Genomic DNA, 18,701 nt, shown 5'->3' on the forward strand with positions numbered 1-18,701 from the left:
GAGGGCAATGAGACTATTTGCTCTGCTTTGCTGTTCTACCCCCAGAAGAGAGCATCTACTGTCTCACCACCATTTTTGAGAATGCTGTGAGTGAGAAGGGAAAGGAGCATTGTCCTGGGAGGCTGCAACCACATGGGTCTCCTGATAGTCCCTCAAAAGAACAGGCACACTCCTGCCTCAGGGCCTTTGAATGGTTCTTCTCTCTACCTGCAGCACTTCCCCTAGTTCTCGACATCACTTAATTCCTCACTTCATTAGGCCCCTGTGCAGATATCACCTCTCCTGAGAAGCTGCCCCTGATCTCCCATTTAAAACAGTCCTTCCCACCACTCTCTACCTCTCTTTTTACTGCTTTGTTGCATGACACTTATCATCTCCTGACACATATTCTGTTTCTTCCATTAGAATATAAGCTCCATGAACACAGGGTTATTGTGTACTTTGTTTACATAGCACGAGCTCAATACATATTTATACAAACAAACTTTTTCATGCCATCTACCTCATTGTATTGCAACTTATTTTTTTCATTTGTCTTGTCCCCACTAGAATTTTATTTAAGAAACTTCTTTTCTCTAATTTTTGACATTTTTTATTAATTATCTAGCCAATACTTGGCATGAAGAGTGTTGGATGGATGGATGAATGTGCTGGCAGGGATATCGTAGAGAGGTTTCAAAAGCTGGATGAGGTTGGCCTAGATTCACATTGCCAAATACAGTAGCTACTAGATACTTATGATTACTGAGCATTTGAAATTAAGCTTGTTTGAATTGAGATGTGTTACAAATGTAAAATGCACACCAGATTTGGTTTAGTTGCTAAGTTGTGTCTGATTCTTTTGCAACGGCAAGGACTGTAGCCTGCCAGCCTCTTCTGTCCATGGGATTTTCCAGGCAAGAATACTGGAGTGGGTTGCCATTTCCTTCTCCAGGGAATCTTCCAGACCCAGGTATCAAACTCGCTTCTCCTGCTTCGCAAGTGGGTGCTTTACCACTGAGCCACCAGAGAACCCATGCACACCAGATTTTGAAGCCTTGGCATGAAAACTTGTGAAATATCTCATCAATAATATTTTTGTTGATTATATGTTTAAATAATAATATTTTGGATATAGTGGGTTAAATAAAACACATTCTACATTCTTAAAATTGAATGCAACTGTATCATTTTTTTCTTTTTTAAAGTAAATATTAAAATAAGTTAAAATACAGTACATATATGACTAACATTGGAGAAAGCAATGGCATCCCACTCCAGTACTCTTGCCTGGAAAATCCCATGGGTGGGCTGCAGTCCATGGGGTCGCTAAGAGTCGGACACGACTGAGCGACTTCCCTTTCCCTTTTCACTTTCATGCATTGGAGAAGGAAATGGCAACCCACTCCAGTGTTCTAGCCTGGAGAATCCCAGGGACGAGGGAGCCTGGGGGGCTGTGGTCTATGGGATCGCACAGAGTCAGACACGACTGAAGCGACTTGGCAGCAGCATGACTAACATTATATCTGTATTGAATAGAACAGATTTTTGACAACCTCCATGTTTAAACTTCAACCTTTATAGGCTTGTGAGGGTATATATTGAAGCCATTCCCTGAAATTGACAGAGAAGAAGTTTCTCCATAATTACTGCTCCTGGTGGCAGTAGTGTCAAATGAGTGATAGTCACTCAATCATGTCTAACTCTTTGTGACCTCATAGACTGTAGCCTGCCCAGCTCTTCTGTCCATGGAATTCTCCAGACAAGAAGTGCTATGGTTTATTATTCAATCTCATCTTTCTCATTCCTGTCTTCTTTCACACCAGCTTGTCCAGAGTAGATAGCAACAAGCCAGATGGAATAGTTAGAGCTTTTTACCTCCTTTCTTAGCTTCTGCCCACCCATGTTTTCCCTGATGGTGACAACAATGAACAGATAAATAGTCCAAAGATGAGTCACAAATTGGAAGAATAAAATCTACCCACAAATACCCTGGATCATCCACATGTAGCAGAATCCCCACTTTGAAAAATTTCTCTTTTTCTGATAATTGATTTTATCCAGATAGCCAACTCCCCTCCCAAAGCCCCATGATGGGTTACCCTAGAAGGGAAAGAGAGAAGTAGAAGGCAAACATCTGTCTTTTTTTTTTTTTTTTTGCAGATTATAATAAAGTTGGGAAACAAAACTAATGTGTGTGTGTGAAAAGTTAAACAAGATTATGGGACAATCATCCAAGACATGCTGGGCAGAGTAAGATTAAGTACATACAAATTACCCATAGAGTTAGTACTATAGTAATTCAAATTAGGGTCAGCCCTAAAGGTTGATGCAGGCAAAGAAAGATTCCTTGAGGAGGTAGTACTTGTGCTGAATTTTGAAGGATAAATGTGATTATTACAAAATCATGGATTTCCAGAACTTATAGGGCCCTTAGAGACATAGTACATTCCTCATTGTACAGATAAGGAAACTGAGGTACAGAGAGAGAAAGATACCATAGTTAGAAAAAAGTTGGGAGTGCAACCAAGATTTTCTAGTTCCAAGTCCAGTACTCTTCTCTCCAAGTGCTGAGATGGGACAGATGTTGTTCTAGGTGTAAAAAAGGTGCAGAAACTCAAATGCTTGAATACTCACTCCCCAATCTGCTCCTCTCCTAACAAGCTTAAACACATACACACACATACACACACACACACACACACACACACACACACACACACACACACACACTCACACACATCTCCAAACCTGATCTGGAATTTCCCTTTATTTTCTTCAAGACTGTTAATCTGGAAGGTGAATCAGATAACATTGAATTCAAATTCCAGGTCAAACACCAAGGCCTTTTTATTTACTTAGAAATGGGCCATGTGTTGATGAATGGCCTCTTTGATGTAACCCGCCATCTCAAAAGCCTTGAGGTTGAGAGGCCCTCCTTCTGTTCCTTTTTGTCCCATCACCACAAGGTATACAGACTCGATCTGAACTACTGTCACTGCTTGGCTGCCCCGACTCTGGCCTTTGGTGCGGAGATCCATGGTGTTGTTGCCCTCAGTGTATAGGTTGTCCCGGATCAACAAGCATTTGGTCCCTGCAAGAGTGATTCCCTGAAGAAACAACTTCTCTCTCCCTTCTCTCGCCAGCAAGATCTGAATTTCTTCCTGGGTCAGTTGGAACAGGTTGCCTTCAGGATAAGAAGCTAACAACCAAGGTGGGGAATTGGTGATTACTGCCGCATCACAGCACATCCCAGTCTGCAGGAAGAGGGTGATGCAGTCTTGCCACACTTCTTCACTGATATCCCCTATGCACTGCATGATTCAGGTAAGCTGTCTCTAAATGATGAATAAAGTGATTTCTGGCAAGTAGGTCTTCAAAAGAAGTTTGTTGGTAGTTGGCTCAAGATGAGACTGAAATAAGCTAAAAATATAGTCTGTTTTTGATGGCCTCTCCCCAGCAGCACGGTGGAGGAGGTCTTGATGACTTGTGTGAAGTTATGTCCCAGCTGCCCTCTGTTGTGACTTATCAAGCTATCTTTGGAGCAGGAGTGAGGTCACAAAGGCTTTGTGACTTGTTAAACAGTCATAATTCACCACATCATGGGTGACCTTTGGCAGTAGCTTGCAGTGGTTGTATCTCCAGCTAGTGAGATATTGGGACAAAGCACATCTACTTACTTCCCTAGGATACCATGGGAGAAACACCAACCCCCAACATCAGAAAATCCCTCAATGTAGAATATAACTGAGTAATATTTGAGTTGGAGGTTTGGATATAAAGCAGGACAAGTGAGATTTAGTGCAGCAACTAGTATGCAGATGTTGGCTAATCTGAGACCTGAGCTCTAGGTACAAAGTAAAAAAAACCCACCGCCCCACTGGCTTACACCTCTTTTTGGATGGACATAATAGCCTCCTAATGATTTCCTGTCTTCAGATTTTTTCCATCTAGTTGTTTATCCTCTGGCCCACACCAGCTGTGAGTCTAGAGTAATTCGTTTTCATCTAGTCATTCAGCAAGCATTTATCAAGCAGTTACTATTTGCCAAGTACTTTTCCAAGCACTGGTTTACAGCAGTGAACAGAGAAAAATCTCACAGAGCTGACATCATAATGGCAGAAGACAAAAAAATAATAAATGATAATAGAATCCCTTTCACAGAATTTTTTTATGAATCTAATACTTTTTCCTTCCACATATTCCTTCTTAGTCCCAGGTGCTATCTACTCCTGTGGGGGTCCAATCTGACATGTGATTATTCTGAAACCTTTGACAAATCACCATCTCCACCTTAATTTCCTCTGAAATGACACTAACTTGCCTTAAGTAGGGACTGTTAGGAGGAATGGCTAAAGTTAATGGAGAGAAAATTTGGGGTAGTTTAGAAAATTTACTTATTCAACAAATATTTATTGAATACCTACTGTGTTCCAGGTCTGTTCCAGACTTTGAAGATCTATCAGTGAACAAAAAGTCCCTGGCCTCATGAAGCTGACATCCTAGAGGGGAGACAAATAACTGACAAGGACATTTATAATATATCAGGTGGTGTTCACAATTATTAATATAAAGAACAAAGGCTAAGACGATAGAGAATTCTGGGGAAGAATTAGTGGTGGTTTTATATGATATAAAGTGCTCAAGTAGGATTCTCTGACATTGTGAATTTGATCAGAGACCCAACAGAGATGAGGGAGTGAGCATATGGATATCTGGGGGAAGAGCATTCTAGGCAAAGGGAACAGCAAGTGCTTCTGAGACAGGAGAATGCATGGTATCTTTGAGAAACAAAAAGAAGATCAATATAACATAAAGAGAGAAAGAAAAGGGTCATAGAAGATATAGTCAGAGAGGCACTAGGCTTAGATCACATGTAGGCTTATTTTAAGCCATGTAAAGATTTGGATTTTACTCCGAAATGGAGAGCCACTGGTAGGTTTCAAGCAAAGGAGTGACATCACTATAGATTCTAGAGTCTGGAAGATGCCATATTGAGGACAGATTCTAGGGGAAACAGGGCCAAAACATGGTGACCAAACTATGTCAATAATTTAGGGAAGACAGAGGTTTCACCTAGAATACAGGGCCCAGAGAGGTGACATGATTTGCCCAAGGTCACACAGCAAGTTAGTAGCAGACCTGAGAGTAAAATCCAGGTTTTTCGACCCCCAGACTGTTCTTTTTGCCATCATAAGCCTGATTCAGAGAACACTACAGAGTAGCTGCACCTCATCTGAGAGGTCTTGTGGGTCTCTGGTCCTTTTCCCACATCTTTGATGACAAAGTTATGAGGCTACTCTAATAGTTCAGGCTTTAACTAGGTTTATGGAAGTAGGCTCCCCCTGGTTGAGAGGAGTGAAAAGAAAATATAAACCATCTCAAAAATATGCTATAGTGACTTGTCCAAGGTCTCACAGGAAGCTCTTCAGAAACTCAGTCATCACCACAGAGTAGTCTATGTTATCTCTGACTGGTGCCATCTCTGTTAACATTAAAGAATAGTGGAATGATATCGGTACTCAGAATCCTTACAGCATTATGGGTTGTGAGAAGGGTGCCAGCACTTGAGTCTGGGACTTAAGAATTCCTGGGTCAAACCTGAAGTCTGAACTAGGACAATCTGTTGTTGTTTTTTTAATTATTATTATTTATTATTATTATTATTTTACTTTACTATATTGTATTGGTTTTGCCACACATCAACATGAATCTGCCAAGGGTGTACACGTGTTCCCAATCCCGAACCCCCCTCCCACCTCCCCCCCCCACACCATCCCTCCGGGTCATCCCAGTACACCAGCCCCAAGCATTCTGCACCCTGCATTGAACCTAGACTGGCGATTCGTTTCTTATATGATATTATACGTGTTTCAATGCCATTCTCCCAAATTATCTCACCCTCTCCCTCTCTCTTAAGAAAATGGAAGCAGTCCTAGAAATATTTGTGAGCCTAATGTTACTGTTCTGCCTCCTGTCTACAATCCTAATAGTTTTGCCCTTAAACAATAGGAAAAAAGCTCCCAATCACTGGATTTTATTTAAACCAAGTGTTCTTAGAAAGCTAGAATGTATATTTAGTAGTTTATCTTCCCAAATGGTGCAGTGGTAAATAATCTGCCTGCCAAAGCAGGAGATGCAAGAGACTCCGGTTCCATCCCTGGGTAGAGAAGATCCCTTGGAGTAAAAAATAGCAACCCACTCCAGTATTCTTGCCTGGATAATCCCATGGACAGAGGAGCCTGGTGGGTTATAACCCAAAGGGTCGCTAAGAGTCTGATGTTACTGGGTACACACCCCTACTAAAGGAATGGCATTTTGACAGGACCGCGCAAAGAAAAGGGCATTGCCAGGAAGCAAGATGGCGTTAGCGGCTGAAGGCGAAGTGTCGCGAGAGAAGCCTCCGCGAGAATCAGGTGACGAGAGCTTGAAGCACGAGAGAGAGGGCGGGGTCTAGAACCATGGTTGGGCAAGAAGGCTGCTAGAACCGTGGTGGCGGCAGCAGCCTGAGTTGCACTAAGGCTTTCGGGTGTGGGGAACCGCGGCCATGGACCATATCACGGTGCCCAAGGTAAGGAGAAGAGATCAGCTAGGCTGGGAGCCGGGGATTCCCTCTCGATGCTCAGCCGCAAGCCCAGGTACACCCTCTCAAATCTTAGGGTGCTCTTTGACGCCCTCTTCCGCGCGGGACCGGAGTAATATTCCTCGGTTCAAACCCGTTTCACCCAAACTGAACTTCTTGGACCTGCCTGCAGGCGGCTGCGGCACGCAAAGGAGAGGTGGTTCTGTACCAATTGTTCTCTCACTTGACGCCGCCTCCGCGTTGGGTGGTTGCCTACTGGGTCCCTCTCTGTCCTGTCTCCTCCGATCCCAGCTCCTCCTGGCTCCCCAGCGGTTACCTCATACACCCCTTTACTCCAGCCTTTTATACAGACTTGCTGCACTTGTAACAGCCTTTCTTGAATACCCCGCATGGCATTGCCTCCCAGAGGGTTACTTCCTTTATCCAGGGTTCCCCTGCCCTCCTCTTGACTTCTGCCCCAACGGTTGCTCAGACCATCACTCCAGCTCCCCAGCTTGCACGTGTGGGTTTGGGGGCAAAAGCATCTGTCCAGCCCCGAGCTGGGCTATAGGAAAGAGGTGTAACAGAGTGGACCTGGCTCTGCTCATCCGGGAAGAAAAAACGTAGAGGTGACATTGCTAGGCCAGTTGGTGTCTGCGTACAGCTGACCATAGTTAGAGCCTCTTCTACGTCTTTTCTTTCCAGAATACTACTCTTTATTACCCCAACTGCAGCCTCTTTGCGAACTCACTTCCTTCCTGTCAGTTTTCTTTCTACTATCAGGCTGAGAACAGGGAAGGGTTACAACTAGTTTCTGCTTAATTTTTTCTATCGATCATAGGAGATATGGCCCAGGCTAATTTAAATTCATATCAACATAAGGATTACTAACTGTGAAGAGGCATAAAGGTAGCTTATTTGGGGTCTTAGAATTGCAATTCAGGGATCACAGAAAGTCTAGAAGAAACCAGAATAGTGTCCCACAAGGCGAAAATGGCTAGGGTTTTTACAGGAAGAGGGAAATCAATGCAGGGTTATGCAAATTGTTTACCAACAATTTGGATTGGAGGGTAAAATTATACATAGATTGAGTTATGGAATGCATCTTAGTCATTACTAGGGACAGTTGTGTTTTCTTAGGAAGATAAAGTCTAGTTCTAAACATCAATCTTTCCTTTTAGCAACTCAGCAACTATTCAGCAGTTTTAATTTAGAGTGTTCAGCGAAAGTCCAGCATTGGTAGCAAACACGGAGGTCTTCAGGTCATGTCTTAGTCATTCCTGACATAGTTATTTTCACAGTTCCCCCTTTTGCCTGTGCCTTTTCCTGAAGAAAACATCATTGGAGCAATTCTTATTCCCACATAGCCAGAATTGGTTGTCTGCTCCAGGTCCATCGTGTCCTTTAGAGGGTGGTTTGTGATGAATCAGTGGATAGATTGGAAAATTCACTGGAAGCAACATGATGTTGTGCTGCCTCAAGTATATCGATTTGGATGAGTATCAGCTGAGCAGTAGAATGGTTCAATATAGAAGTAATCAATTTAAGCAAGCACTTTATCAATATAAAGAAGCTGACAGCAGTTATTAACAGTAATAACCCAGTTTGCAAAACAGTTTTGAACCAAGATCCAGTGTTTGAGGGTAATCAACTAAACAAACCAAACATTAGGGAAGTATTAACACTATCAGAATGAAGTCAAGTGACCTTGTTTTGTAAGATTCCAATCTGAGTTTCTACTGTACCAGAGGCATTTATCCAGGTACAACAGGTGGTATTTAAGATTACATAGACTCTTCCAAGTTCTGCTAGAAGGTAATCCGAGGAAAAACTTTTATCTAACACAAAATGAGCAAGCAAATTCAGGAAGTGTTTTTGGGCGCTTAATGTTTTAGCTGTGGCATTAGCTGTGTCTGCTATGATAGCAGAGGGGTTTTGAATAATTTTGTCTGTGGCACCAACTCACGTGTAGTTTAGATAAATCTTGGGAACCTTTGAAATCCCTCAGAAGGGGTTTCTTGGCAGAGGCAGAAAGTAGACTATATGTGCCATTTGGTAATTTCTGACAAATTTAACAGTCAAATGAACTATTAAAAGTCCTGCTGCTTCTGCTGCTGCTGTGTCGCTTCAGTCGTGTCTGACTCTGTGCGATCCCATAGACGGCAGCCCACCAGGCTCCCTTGTCCCTGGGATTCTCCAGGCAAGAACACTGGAGTGGGTTGCCATTTCTTTCTCCAATGCATGAAAGTGAAAAGTGAAAGTGAAGTCGCTGAGTCTTGTCTGACTCTTCACGACCCCATGGGCTGCAGCCTACCAGGCTCCTCTGCCCATGGGATTTTCCAGGCAAGAGTACTGGAGTGGGTTGCCATTGCCTTCTCTGATTAAAAGCCCTAGGGCACATTAGAACTTGGTGTTAGGGCACTGAGGCAGGATATGCCCTAGGTGGTGACCTTCCAACCATAAATACATAGATGGAGGGCTTCCCCAGTGGGTCAAATGGTAAAATATCTGCCCGTAATGCGGGAGACCTGGGTTTGGTCCCTGGGTTGGGAAGATCCCCTGGAGAAGGAAATGGCAACCCACTCCAGTACTCTTGCCTGGAAAATTCCATGGATGGAGGAGCCTGGTAGGCTACAGTCCATGGGGTCACAATGAGTTTGATACGACTGAGAAACTTCACTGGAGCACAGAGAAAGGAGACGTCAAAGGTGAAATTCAACCATGGGCTGGTTATATATGAGCAGCCTAGAAGCCTTCCTTATTGGAATATATGGGGGTTATCATGAGAACATATTTTGTTGTTGAACAGTGAAATAAAAGTGGGTGTTTGGAAGTTGGAGCTCTTGTTTCTGGATAACCACAGGTTCTCATTGGAACACATATTCCTAAGGAACTGTTTGAGGGGTTATTTGGTTCCAAACAAGGAAAGCAAGGAAAGGGAACTGTGAATTCAAGTAAATGAGTTCTGAATAACATGGTAGAGAGTTACCAGTAAGATTAGAGATAGCCAAAGCAAGGGGATCCCAGTATTCAGCGAGTGATTAGGGTGCTGATGGCACATCCAACAGTTTATTAGATTTCCTCCAGTGGCTAGACTTTCGGAAATGCAGAATAAGGCATTATTTTCCCAGGTATAAAGAGTCCAGATGGATATTAAGAGAGCTAATAATATAACTCTAGTAAAAACTATCCCAAGAAAAATCAGCCATTTTAATATAAAGAGGACTAAGGGTAACTCGTGGCCTTGGTGAGTGAAAGAGTCCCAAGTGAAATAGAGTAATTAAATGGCCAAGAATTGGAGCCACAGGCTTATTCCCAGCAGGGTTAATATAAGATAGAATTGCCATTCATGGAGGATGCCTACTCTATGTAGTAGGACAAAGCACATTAATAAAACTGTAGCTTCAACGAGGAGTCCCAAAAATTCAATTGTCCAGTCCTTTATAGTCAAAATCGAAGAACCAAAGGACCAGGGTCACTTCCTCTAAATGTTCTTTCCTGGCCATAAACCTATTCATGAAAAATTTCACTCCTTGACACTATGTCTATAAGAAGGAGAAACAAGTTGATGCATCATCAATTATTACATAATGAAGGAGATGTAACAACTCTATGATGGCAGCAATTAGAACAAGGTTAACTTGAGGGATTTCATTGATGGGGATCATGGAGAGTACCAGCCTTGTCCAAAGTCTTGGGAAAGCCATCCTTATTAGGGGCCATTTGCCTCATTTCGGGGTCAGTTTTAATGAGACTTTGACAATAATGTAAAAGATCTCCCTTGACTAGAAGGGGATTTTATAGTCCTAAATCAAGAATCATGGATTTTTCAATAATTTTTTTCAAATGGTGACAGTTTGTGTTTTCCAAAGGTTATAGATATTAAGTTTAATAGAACTATGTATGGCAATTTAGGCCAAGGAAGGCCTATAGCCTCAGAGATTTTGCCAGTTCAGTTTTGATTACATCTTTGTTTCTTTCCTCTGTACCAGAAGATTGAGGATGATAGTTACAGTGGAAATGTAGCAGAGGCCAGATTTTACAATAGCATTTAGAATTTGTACAATGAAATGGGCACCGTTATCATTATGTAATTCCAGGGGAATTCCCTCAGTAGGAATAATCCTTTTCAACAGTGTTTTGGCTACTATCAGGGGAGTTACTCATCTGCAAGGAAAGGCTTCCACCCAATGGGAATACATGCATACTATCATCAGAACATATTTGCATCCCTGAAAGGGAGATAGCGAGGTAAAATCCACTTGCCAGATTTCAAAATGACCAGGAAGCAAAAGAAAGTGGCTGTGAGAAGTATGAATAGGTATTTCTGGGTTCTACTTAGGATAGATCTGACACTTTGGACATATTTCAGCCATTACTTTGGGAGAAGGTTTCCAAAAGTATTGTTTTTCCCAGGCTGTCATTTTATCAGTTCCCACAATGAATAATTTAATGTATTAATTTTAGTGTGATTTCTTGAGTGACTTCACTAAGAGTAGAGTTGCGCTTTAGCATATACCAAAGCCCAGTATGTTGATCAAATGTGCATCATTCAGAAGCTCATCTCTGTTCCTTAGGTGGGCAGCAGGTGTCCTCCCAAGTATGGAGCTTGCATCTTGTAATGATGCTGCCATAGCAGCTCCATTGGTCTGTCAATTCTCCTTTCCTTCTTCAGTGTTGTCTTTGGAATGTCTCCAGACTTTTATAATTGCCAGTTGTTGTAGCAGCTAAAACAAAGGGGCCATTTATTTTTATGGGAGTATAATTGCTTTACAGTGTTAGTTTCTGCTGTACAATGAAGTGAATCAACCATATTTATACCTACATCCCCTCCCTCTTGGACCTTCCTCCCACCCCCACCCCCATCCCACCAATCTAGGTCATCACAGAGCACTGACCTGAACTCTCTTTGCTACACTGCAGGTTCCCACTAGCTATCTATTTTGCACATGATAGTGCATTTATGTCAAACCTAATCTTCCAGTTCATCCCAGCTTCCCCTTTCTGCTTGTGTCCACATGTCCATTTCCTACATCTGCCTCTTTATTCCTGCCCTGGACCTATGTTTATTGGTACGATTTTTCTAGATTCTACATACATGTGTTAATATATGATACTTTTTCTTTTTCTGACTTACTGCACTCTGTATGACAGAATCTAGGTTCATCCACATCTCTACAAATGACCCAATTTTGTTCCTTTTTATGGCTGACTAATAGTCCAATGTGGATATGTGCCACATCTTCTTTATTCATTTATCTATTGGTGCACACTTAAATTGTTTCCATGTCCTGGCTTCTGTAAATAGAGCTGCAGTGAACACTGGAGTACATGTGTCTGTTTGAATTATGGTGTTTCTCAGGGTATATGCCAAGTAGTGGAGTTGCTAGGTTGTATGGTAGTTCTATGTTTAGTTTTTTAAGGAACCTCCATACTGTTCTCCATAGAGGCTATATCACTTTACATTCTCACCTACAGTGCAAGAGGATTCCCTTTTTTCCACACCATTTCCAGCACTTGCTGTTTATAGATTTTTTGATGATGACTGTTCTGGCTGGTGTGAGATAAAACCTCATTGTAGTTTATTGGGGGCAGGAGGAAAAGGGGACGACAGAGGATGAGATGGCTGGATGGCATCACTGACTCAATGGACGTGAATCTGAGAGAACTCCGGGAGTTGGTGATGGACAGGGAGGCCTGGCGTGCTGCGATTCATGAGGTCGCAAAGAGTCAGACATGACTGAGTAACTGAACTGAACTGATATATATATATAATTTATTTCTTTTTGGTTGTACTGGGTTTTCATTGCTGCATGCAGACTTTCTCTAGTTGTAGTGAATGGGAGCTACTCTTTGTTGTGGTGTACGGGGGCTTCTCATTGCAGTGTCTTCTCTTATGGAACACAGACGCTACGCACACAGACTTCAGTAGTTGCAGTATGTGGGCTCAGTAGTTGTTGCTCTTGGGCTCTACAGTGGGAGTTCAGTAGTTGTGGCACATGGCCTTTAGGTGATCCATGGCATGTGGAATTCTTCTGTAGCAGGGATTGAACTCGTGTCCTCTGCATTAGCGGGTGTTTTCCCATCCACTGTACCAACAGGGAAGTCTTTCATTGTACTTTTGATTGGCATTTCTCTAATAATTAGTGCTGTCAAGCATCTTTCCATTTGCTTCTAGGCCATTTGTATGTCAGTTTAGTTCAGTTGCTCAGTCGTGTCCGACTCTTTGTGACCACTTGAACCACAGCACGCCAGGTCTCCCTGTCCATTACCAACTCCTGGAGCTCACCCAAACTCATACCCATCGACTCGGTGAAGCCATCCAGTCATTCATCCTCTGTCGTCCCCTTCTCCTCCTGCCCCCAATCCCTCCCAGCATCAGAGTCTTTTCCAATGAGTCAACTCTTTGCATGAGGTGGCCAAACTATTGGAGTTTCAGCTTTAGCATCAGTCCTTCCAAAGTACACCCAGGACTGATCTCCTTTAGGATGGACTGATTGGATCTCCTTGCAGTCCAAGGGACTCTCAAGAGTCTTCTCCAACACCACAGTTCAAAAGCATCAATTCATTGGCACTCAGCCTTCTTCACAGTCCAACTCTCACATCCACACATGACTACTGGAAAAACCATAGCCTTGACTAGATGGACCTTTGTTGGCAAAGTAATGTCTCTGCTTTTGAATATGCTATCTAGTTTGGTCATAACTGTCCTTCCAAGGAGTAAGAGTCTTTTAATTTCATGGCCGCAGTCACTATCTGCAGTGATTTGGGAGCTCCCTCAAAAAATAAAGTTTGACACTGTTTCCCCTGTTTCCCCATTTATTTCCCATGAAGTGATGGGATGAGATGCCATGATCTTCGTTTTCTGAATGTTGAACTTTAAGCCAACTTTTTCACTCTCCTCTTTCACTTTCATCAAGAGGCTTTTTAGTTCCTCTTCACTTTCTGCCATAAGGGTGGTGTTATCTGAATATGTGAGGTTGTTGATCAAGCAATCTTGATTCCAGCTTGTGCTTCTTCCAGCCCAGCGTTTCTCATGATGTACTCTGCATATAAGTTAAATAGGCAGGGTGACAATATACAGCCTTGACGTACTCCTTTTCCTATTGGAACCAGTCTGTTGTTCCATGTCCAGTTCTAACTGTTGCTTCCTGACCTGCATATAGGTTTCTCAAGAGGCAGGTCAGGTGGTCTGGTATTCCCATCTCTTTCAGAATTCTCCAGTTTATTGTGATCCACACAGTCAAAGTCTTTGGCATAGTCAATAAAGCAGAAATGTGTATTTGTGTCTTCTGCCCATTTTTTGATTGGGCTGTTTTTTTTTTTTTGACATTGAGCTGCATGAGTTGTTTGTATATTTTAGAAGTTAATTTTTTATCCATTGTTTTGTTTGCAAATATATTTTCCAATCCTGAGGATTGTCTTCTCATCTTCTTTATGGTTTCCTAGGCTGTTTAAAAGATATTAATTAGGTCCCATTTGCTTATTTTTGTTTTTCTTTTTGGGGGGTTTTAAATTTGTTTTAATTGGAGGATAATTACTTTACAATATTGTGATAGCTCTAGTCTAGGAGATGAGTAAAAAAAAAAAAGATCTTACTGTGATTTATGTCAGAGTTTTTTCCTATGTTTTCCTCTGTTTTATAGTGTTCACCATATATTTAGATCTTTAAACCATTTTGAGTTTATTTTTATGTATGGTGTTAGGTAGTGTTCTAATTTCATTCTTTTGTATGTGGCTGGCCAGTTCTCCCAGCACCACTTATTGTATAGGCTGTCTTTTCTCCTTTGTATGTTCTTGCCTCCTTTGTCATAGATTAGATGACCATAGGTGTATGAGTTTATCTCTGGGCTTTCTGTCCTGTAGCACTGATCTATATTTCTGTTTTTTGTGCCAAAACCATACTGTCTTGATTACCTCAGCTTTATAGTATAGTCTGAAGTTAGGGAGCGTAATTCCTCTAGCTCCATTTTTCTTTGTCAAGATTGTTTTATTAGTGGCTTTTGTGTTTTCATAGAAATTGTAATTTAAAAAAAATTCTGTGAGAAGTGTTTTTGGTAATTTGATAGAGATCACATTGAATCTATAGATTGCTTTGGGCAGTATAGTCATTTTCAAATATTGCTTCTTCCCGTCTAAGAACATGGTGTATCTCTTCATCTGTTTGTGTTATCTTTGATTTCTTTCATTGGTGTTTTATAGTTTTGAGTACAGGTGTTTTGGCTCATTAGGTAGGTTTATTCCTAGGTACTTTTTTTCTTTTTGTTGTAATGGTAAATGGGGTTGTTTCCTTAATTTCCCTTTCTGATCTTTCATTGTTAGTCTATAGGAAGGCAAGAGATCTCTATGCATTAATTTTGTATCCTGCAACTTTACCAAATTCATTGATTAGTAGTTTTCTAGTGGCATCTTGAAGCTTTTCTATGTATAGTATCATGTCATCTACAAACAGTGACAGTTTGACTTCTTTTCCAATTTGAATTCCTTTCATTTCTTTTTCTTCTCTGATTGCCACAGTTAGGGCTTCCAAAACTATGTTGAATAATAGTGATGAGAGTGCATATCCTTGTCTTGTTCCTGATCTTAGAGGAAATGCTTTCAGTTTTTCAGCTTTGAGAATGATGTTTACTGTGTCATATATGTTTATTATTATGTGGAGGCAGATTCCCTCTATGCTTAATTTCTAGAAAATTTTATCATAAATGGGTGTTGAATTTGTTAAAAGCTTTTTCTGTATCTATTGGGATGATCATATGGTTTCCATTCTTTAATTTGTTACTATAGTGTATCACGTGGATTGATTTGCATATACTGAAAAATCCTCACATCCCTGGGATAAATCTCACTTGATCATGTTGTATGATCTTTTTAATGTGTTGTTGGATTCTGTTTGTTATTATTTTGTTGAGGATTTTCAGCATCTATATTTATCAGTGATATTGGTCTGTAACTGTCTTTCTTTGTGATGTCTTTTTCTGGTTTTGGTATCAGGGTGATGGTGGCCTTGTAGAATGAGTTTGGGAATTTTCCTCCTTCTGTAATTATTTGGAAGAGTTTGAGAGGTTAGGTGTTATTTCTTCTCTAAATATTTGATAGAATCTGCTTGTTAAGTCCTCTGGTTCTGGGCTTTTGTTTGTTGGAAGATTTTAAATTACACTTTCAATTTCATTATGTTTTATTGGTTTGTTTATATCTTCTAATTCTTCCTGATTCAGTCTTTGAAAGTTGTACCTTTCTTAGAATTTGTTCATTTCTTCCAGGTTGTCCATTTTGTTGTCATTTAGTTGCTTATGAATAGTATCTTGTGATCCTTAGTGTTTCTGTGGTTTCAGTTGTAACTTCTTCTTTTTCATTTCTAATTTTATTGATTTGAATTCTCCCCCCTTCTTGATGATTCTGTGTCAAGGTTTATTAATTTTATCTTAAAGAATCAGCTTTTAGTTTTATTGATCTTTGCTATTATCTTTGTTTATATTTCACTTATTTCTGCTATGATCTTTATGATCTCTTTCCTTCTACTAATTTTGGAGTATTTTTTGTTGTTCTTCTTTCTCTAGTGGCTTTAAATGTAAGGTTAATATTGTTTATATGATGTTTTACTAATTTGTTGAGGTGAGATTAAATTGCTATAAGCTTCCGTCTTAGAACTGCTTTTGCTGCATCCCATAGGTTTTGGGTCGTCATGTTTTCATTATCATTTGTTTTAATATATTTTTAGTTTCCTCTGATTTTTTTTTTTAGTAATCTGTTGAATATTCAGCAGCACAGTGTTACAAACTTCCATGTGTTTATATTTTCTACAGTTTTTTTCCCCTGTGATTGATTTCTAATTTCATAGCATTGTGGTTAGAAAAGATTCTTGATAAATTTCAATTTTCTTAAATTTTCTGAGGCTTGGTTTTTGACTTATGATATGATCTATCCTGGACAATGTTCCATGGGCACTTCAGAAGAAAGTGTATTCTGCTGCTTTTGGGTGGATTGTCCTATAAATATCAATTAAATTTTTATGGTCCATTGTGTCATTTAAAACTTCTGTTTTCTTATTAATTTTATGTCTGGATGATCTGTCCATTGGTGTAATTGGGGTGGTAAATCCCCCCACTATTATCATGTTACTGTCAATTTCCCCTTTTACAGCTGTTGGCATTTTCCTTGTGTATTAAGGTGCTCCTATGTTGGGTGCATAAATATTTATAATTGTTATATCTTCTTAGATTGATCCCTTGATCATTATGTAGTGTCCTTCCTTATCTGTTGTTATAGTCTTTATTTTAAAGTGTATTTTAACTGATAAGAGAATTGCTACTCCAGATTTCTTTTGATTTACATGGAGTATCTTTTTCTATCCTCTCACATTCTGAATATATATGTGATATATATTCCTAGGTTTGAAGTGAGTCTCGTGTAGAGATAGAGATATATATATATATGGGTTTTCTTTTTGTATCCATTCAACCAATCTTTGTCTTTTCATTGGAGCATTTGGTCCATTTACATTTAAGGTAATTATCAATATGCAAGTTTCTATTACAATTTTTATAACTGTTCTGGGTTTGTTTTTGTAGGTCATTTTCTTCTTTTGTGCTTCCTGTTTATGGAAGTTACTTTAGCATTTCTTGTGAATCTGGTCTGGTGGTGCTGAATTCTCTTAGCTTTTGCTTCTCTGTAATGCTTTCGATTTCTCTGTTGAATCTGAATGAGATCCTTGTTGGGTAGAATAATCTTGGTTGTAAGTTTTTCTGTTTCATCACTTTAAATATGTCCTGTCACTCCCTTCTGGCCTGCAGAGTTTCTGCTGAGAAATCAGTTAACCTTATGAGGATTCCCTTGTATGTTATTTTTTTGCTTTTCTCTTGCTGCTTTTAACATTTTTTCTTTCTATTTAGTTTTTGTTGGTTTGATTATGTGTCTTCTTGTATTTCTCCTAGGGTTTATCCTGTATGGGACTCTCTGCTCTTCCTGTACTTGGGAGGCTATTTCCTTTCCCATGTTAGGGAATGTTTTGATGATAAGCTCTTGAAATATTTTCTCGATCCTTTCTCTTTCTTGTGTTCTTCTGGGACCCCTATAATTTGAATGTTGGTGTGTTTAATGTTGTCGCACATATGTCTGTGAGACTGTCTTCAATTTTCTCCATTCTTTTTTCTTTATTTTGCTCCTTGGCAGTTTTTAACACTATTGTATCTTCCAGTTCACTTATTCATTTTTCGCTTCTATTAAGCTGCTGCTACTGCTGCTGCTGCTAAGTTGTGTCAGTTGTGTCTGACTCTGTGCAACCCCATAGACGGCAGCCCACCAGGCTCCCCTGTCCCTGGGATTCTCCAGGCAAGAACACTTGAGTGGGTTGCCATTTCCTTCTCCATTGCATGAAAGTGAAAAGTGAAAGTGAAGTCGCTCAGTTGTGTCTGACTCTTAGCAACCCCATGGACTCCAGCCTACCAGGCTCCTCCATCTGTGGGATTTTCCAGGCAAGAGTACTGGAGTGAGTTGCCATTGCCTTCTCCGAATTAAGCTGCTATTGATTCCTTATAGTGTATTTTTTTTTTTTCATTTCAGCTACTTGGTTGTTTGCCTTCCCAGGTGGCTCAGTGGTAAAACATCTGCCTGTCAGTGCAGGAGCTGCAGGTTTGATCCCTTGGTCAGGAAGATCCCCTGCAGAAGGAAATGACAATCCCCTTCAGTATTCTTGCTTGGCAAAATCCCATGAACAGAGGAGCCTGGCAAGCTGCAGTCCATGGGGTCACAAAGAGTCAGACATGACTGAACGACTGAGCTTGCCCAAATTGAGTTGTTTATCACTGCTTGTTTGTTCTTTAGTTCTTCTTGGCTCTTGTTAAACATTTGTTGTATTTTCTTGATCTGTTGCCTCCATTCTATTTCTGAGATTATGGATCATCTTCAGTCATCATTCTGAATTCCTTTTCAGGTATGTTGCATATTTCCTCTTCATTTATTTGGTCTTGTTGGTTTTTACATTGTTCCTTCATCTGTAACCTACTTTTTTTTTCTTATTTTGTTGTTGTTGTTGTTTGTTTTTTGATGAATAGGGCTGTGTTTGTGTCTTACTGGTTTGGCCTGAGACATTTAGCATTAGAGTTTTCAGGTGGTTGGGTAGAGCCAGGTCTCAGTGGTGAGATGAGGACCTCCAGGAGAATGC

General features: G+C 40.5%; 2 protein-coding genes across 2 annotated transcripts in view; one reads left to right on the forward strand and one right to left on the reverse strand.

Annotated features, from left to right (window-relative positions):
* Positions 1–2,837: 2,837 nt before the first annotated feature.
* On the reverse strand, positions 2,838–3,299 carry LOC128069719 (profilin-2-like). Its single transcript, XM_052662835.1, has one exon. It carries the CDS (start codon positions 3,297–3,299, stop codon positions 2,838–2,840), a length of 462 nt encoding a protein of 153 aa, XP_052518795.1.
* Positions 3,300–6,447: 3,148 nt separating this feature from the next.
* The window catches only part of MTMR8 (myotubularin related protein 8), a 200,012-nt gene continuing 187,758 nt past the window's right edge, over positions 6,448–18,701 (forward strand). Inside the window, 1 exon segment of the mRNA XM_052662720.1 lies at positions 6,448–6,550. Coding sequence (XP_052518680.1) covers positions 6,527–6,550 — 24 coding nt within the window. The 5' untranslated portion in view covers positions 6,448–6,526.

The sequence above is a fragment of the Budorcas taxicolor genome, chromosome X (genome assembly GCF_023091745.1).
Source record: "Budorcas taxicolor isolate Tak-1 chromosome X, Takin1.1, whole genome shotgun sequence".
NCBI lineage: Eukaryota > Metazoa > Chordata > Mammalia > Artiodactyla > Bovidae > Budorcas > Budorcas taxicolor.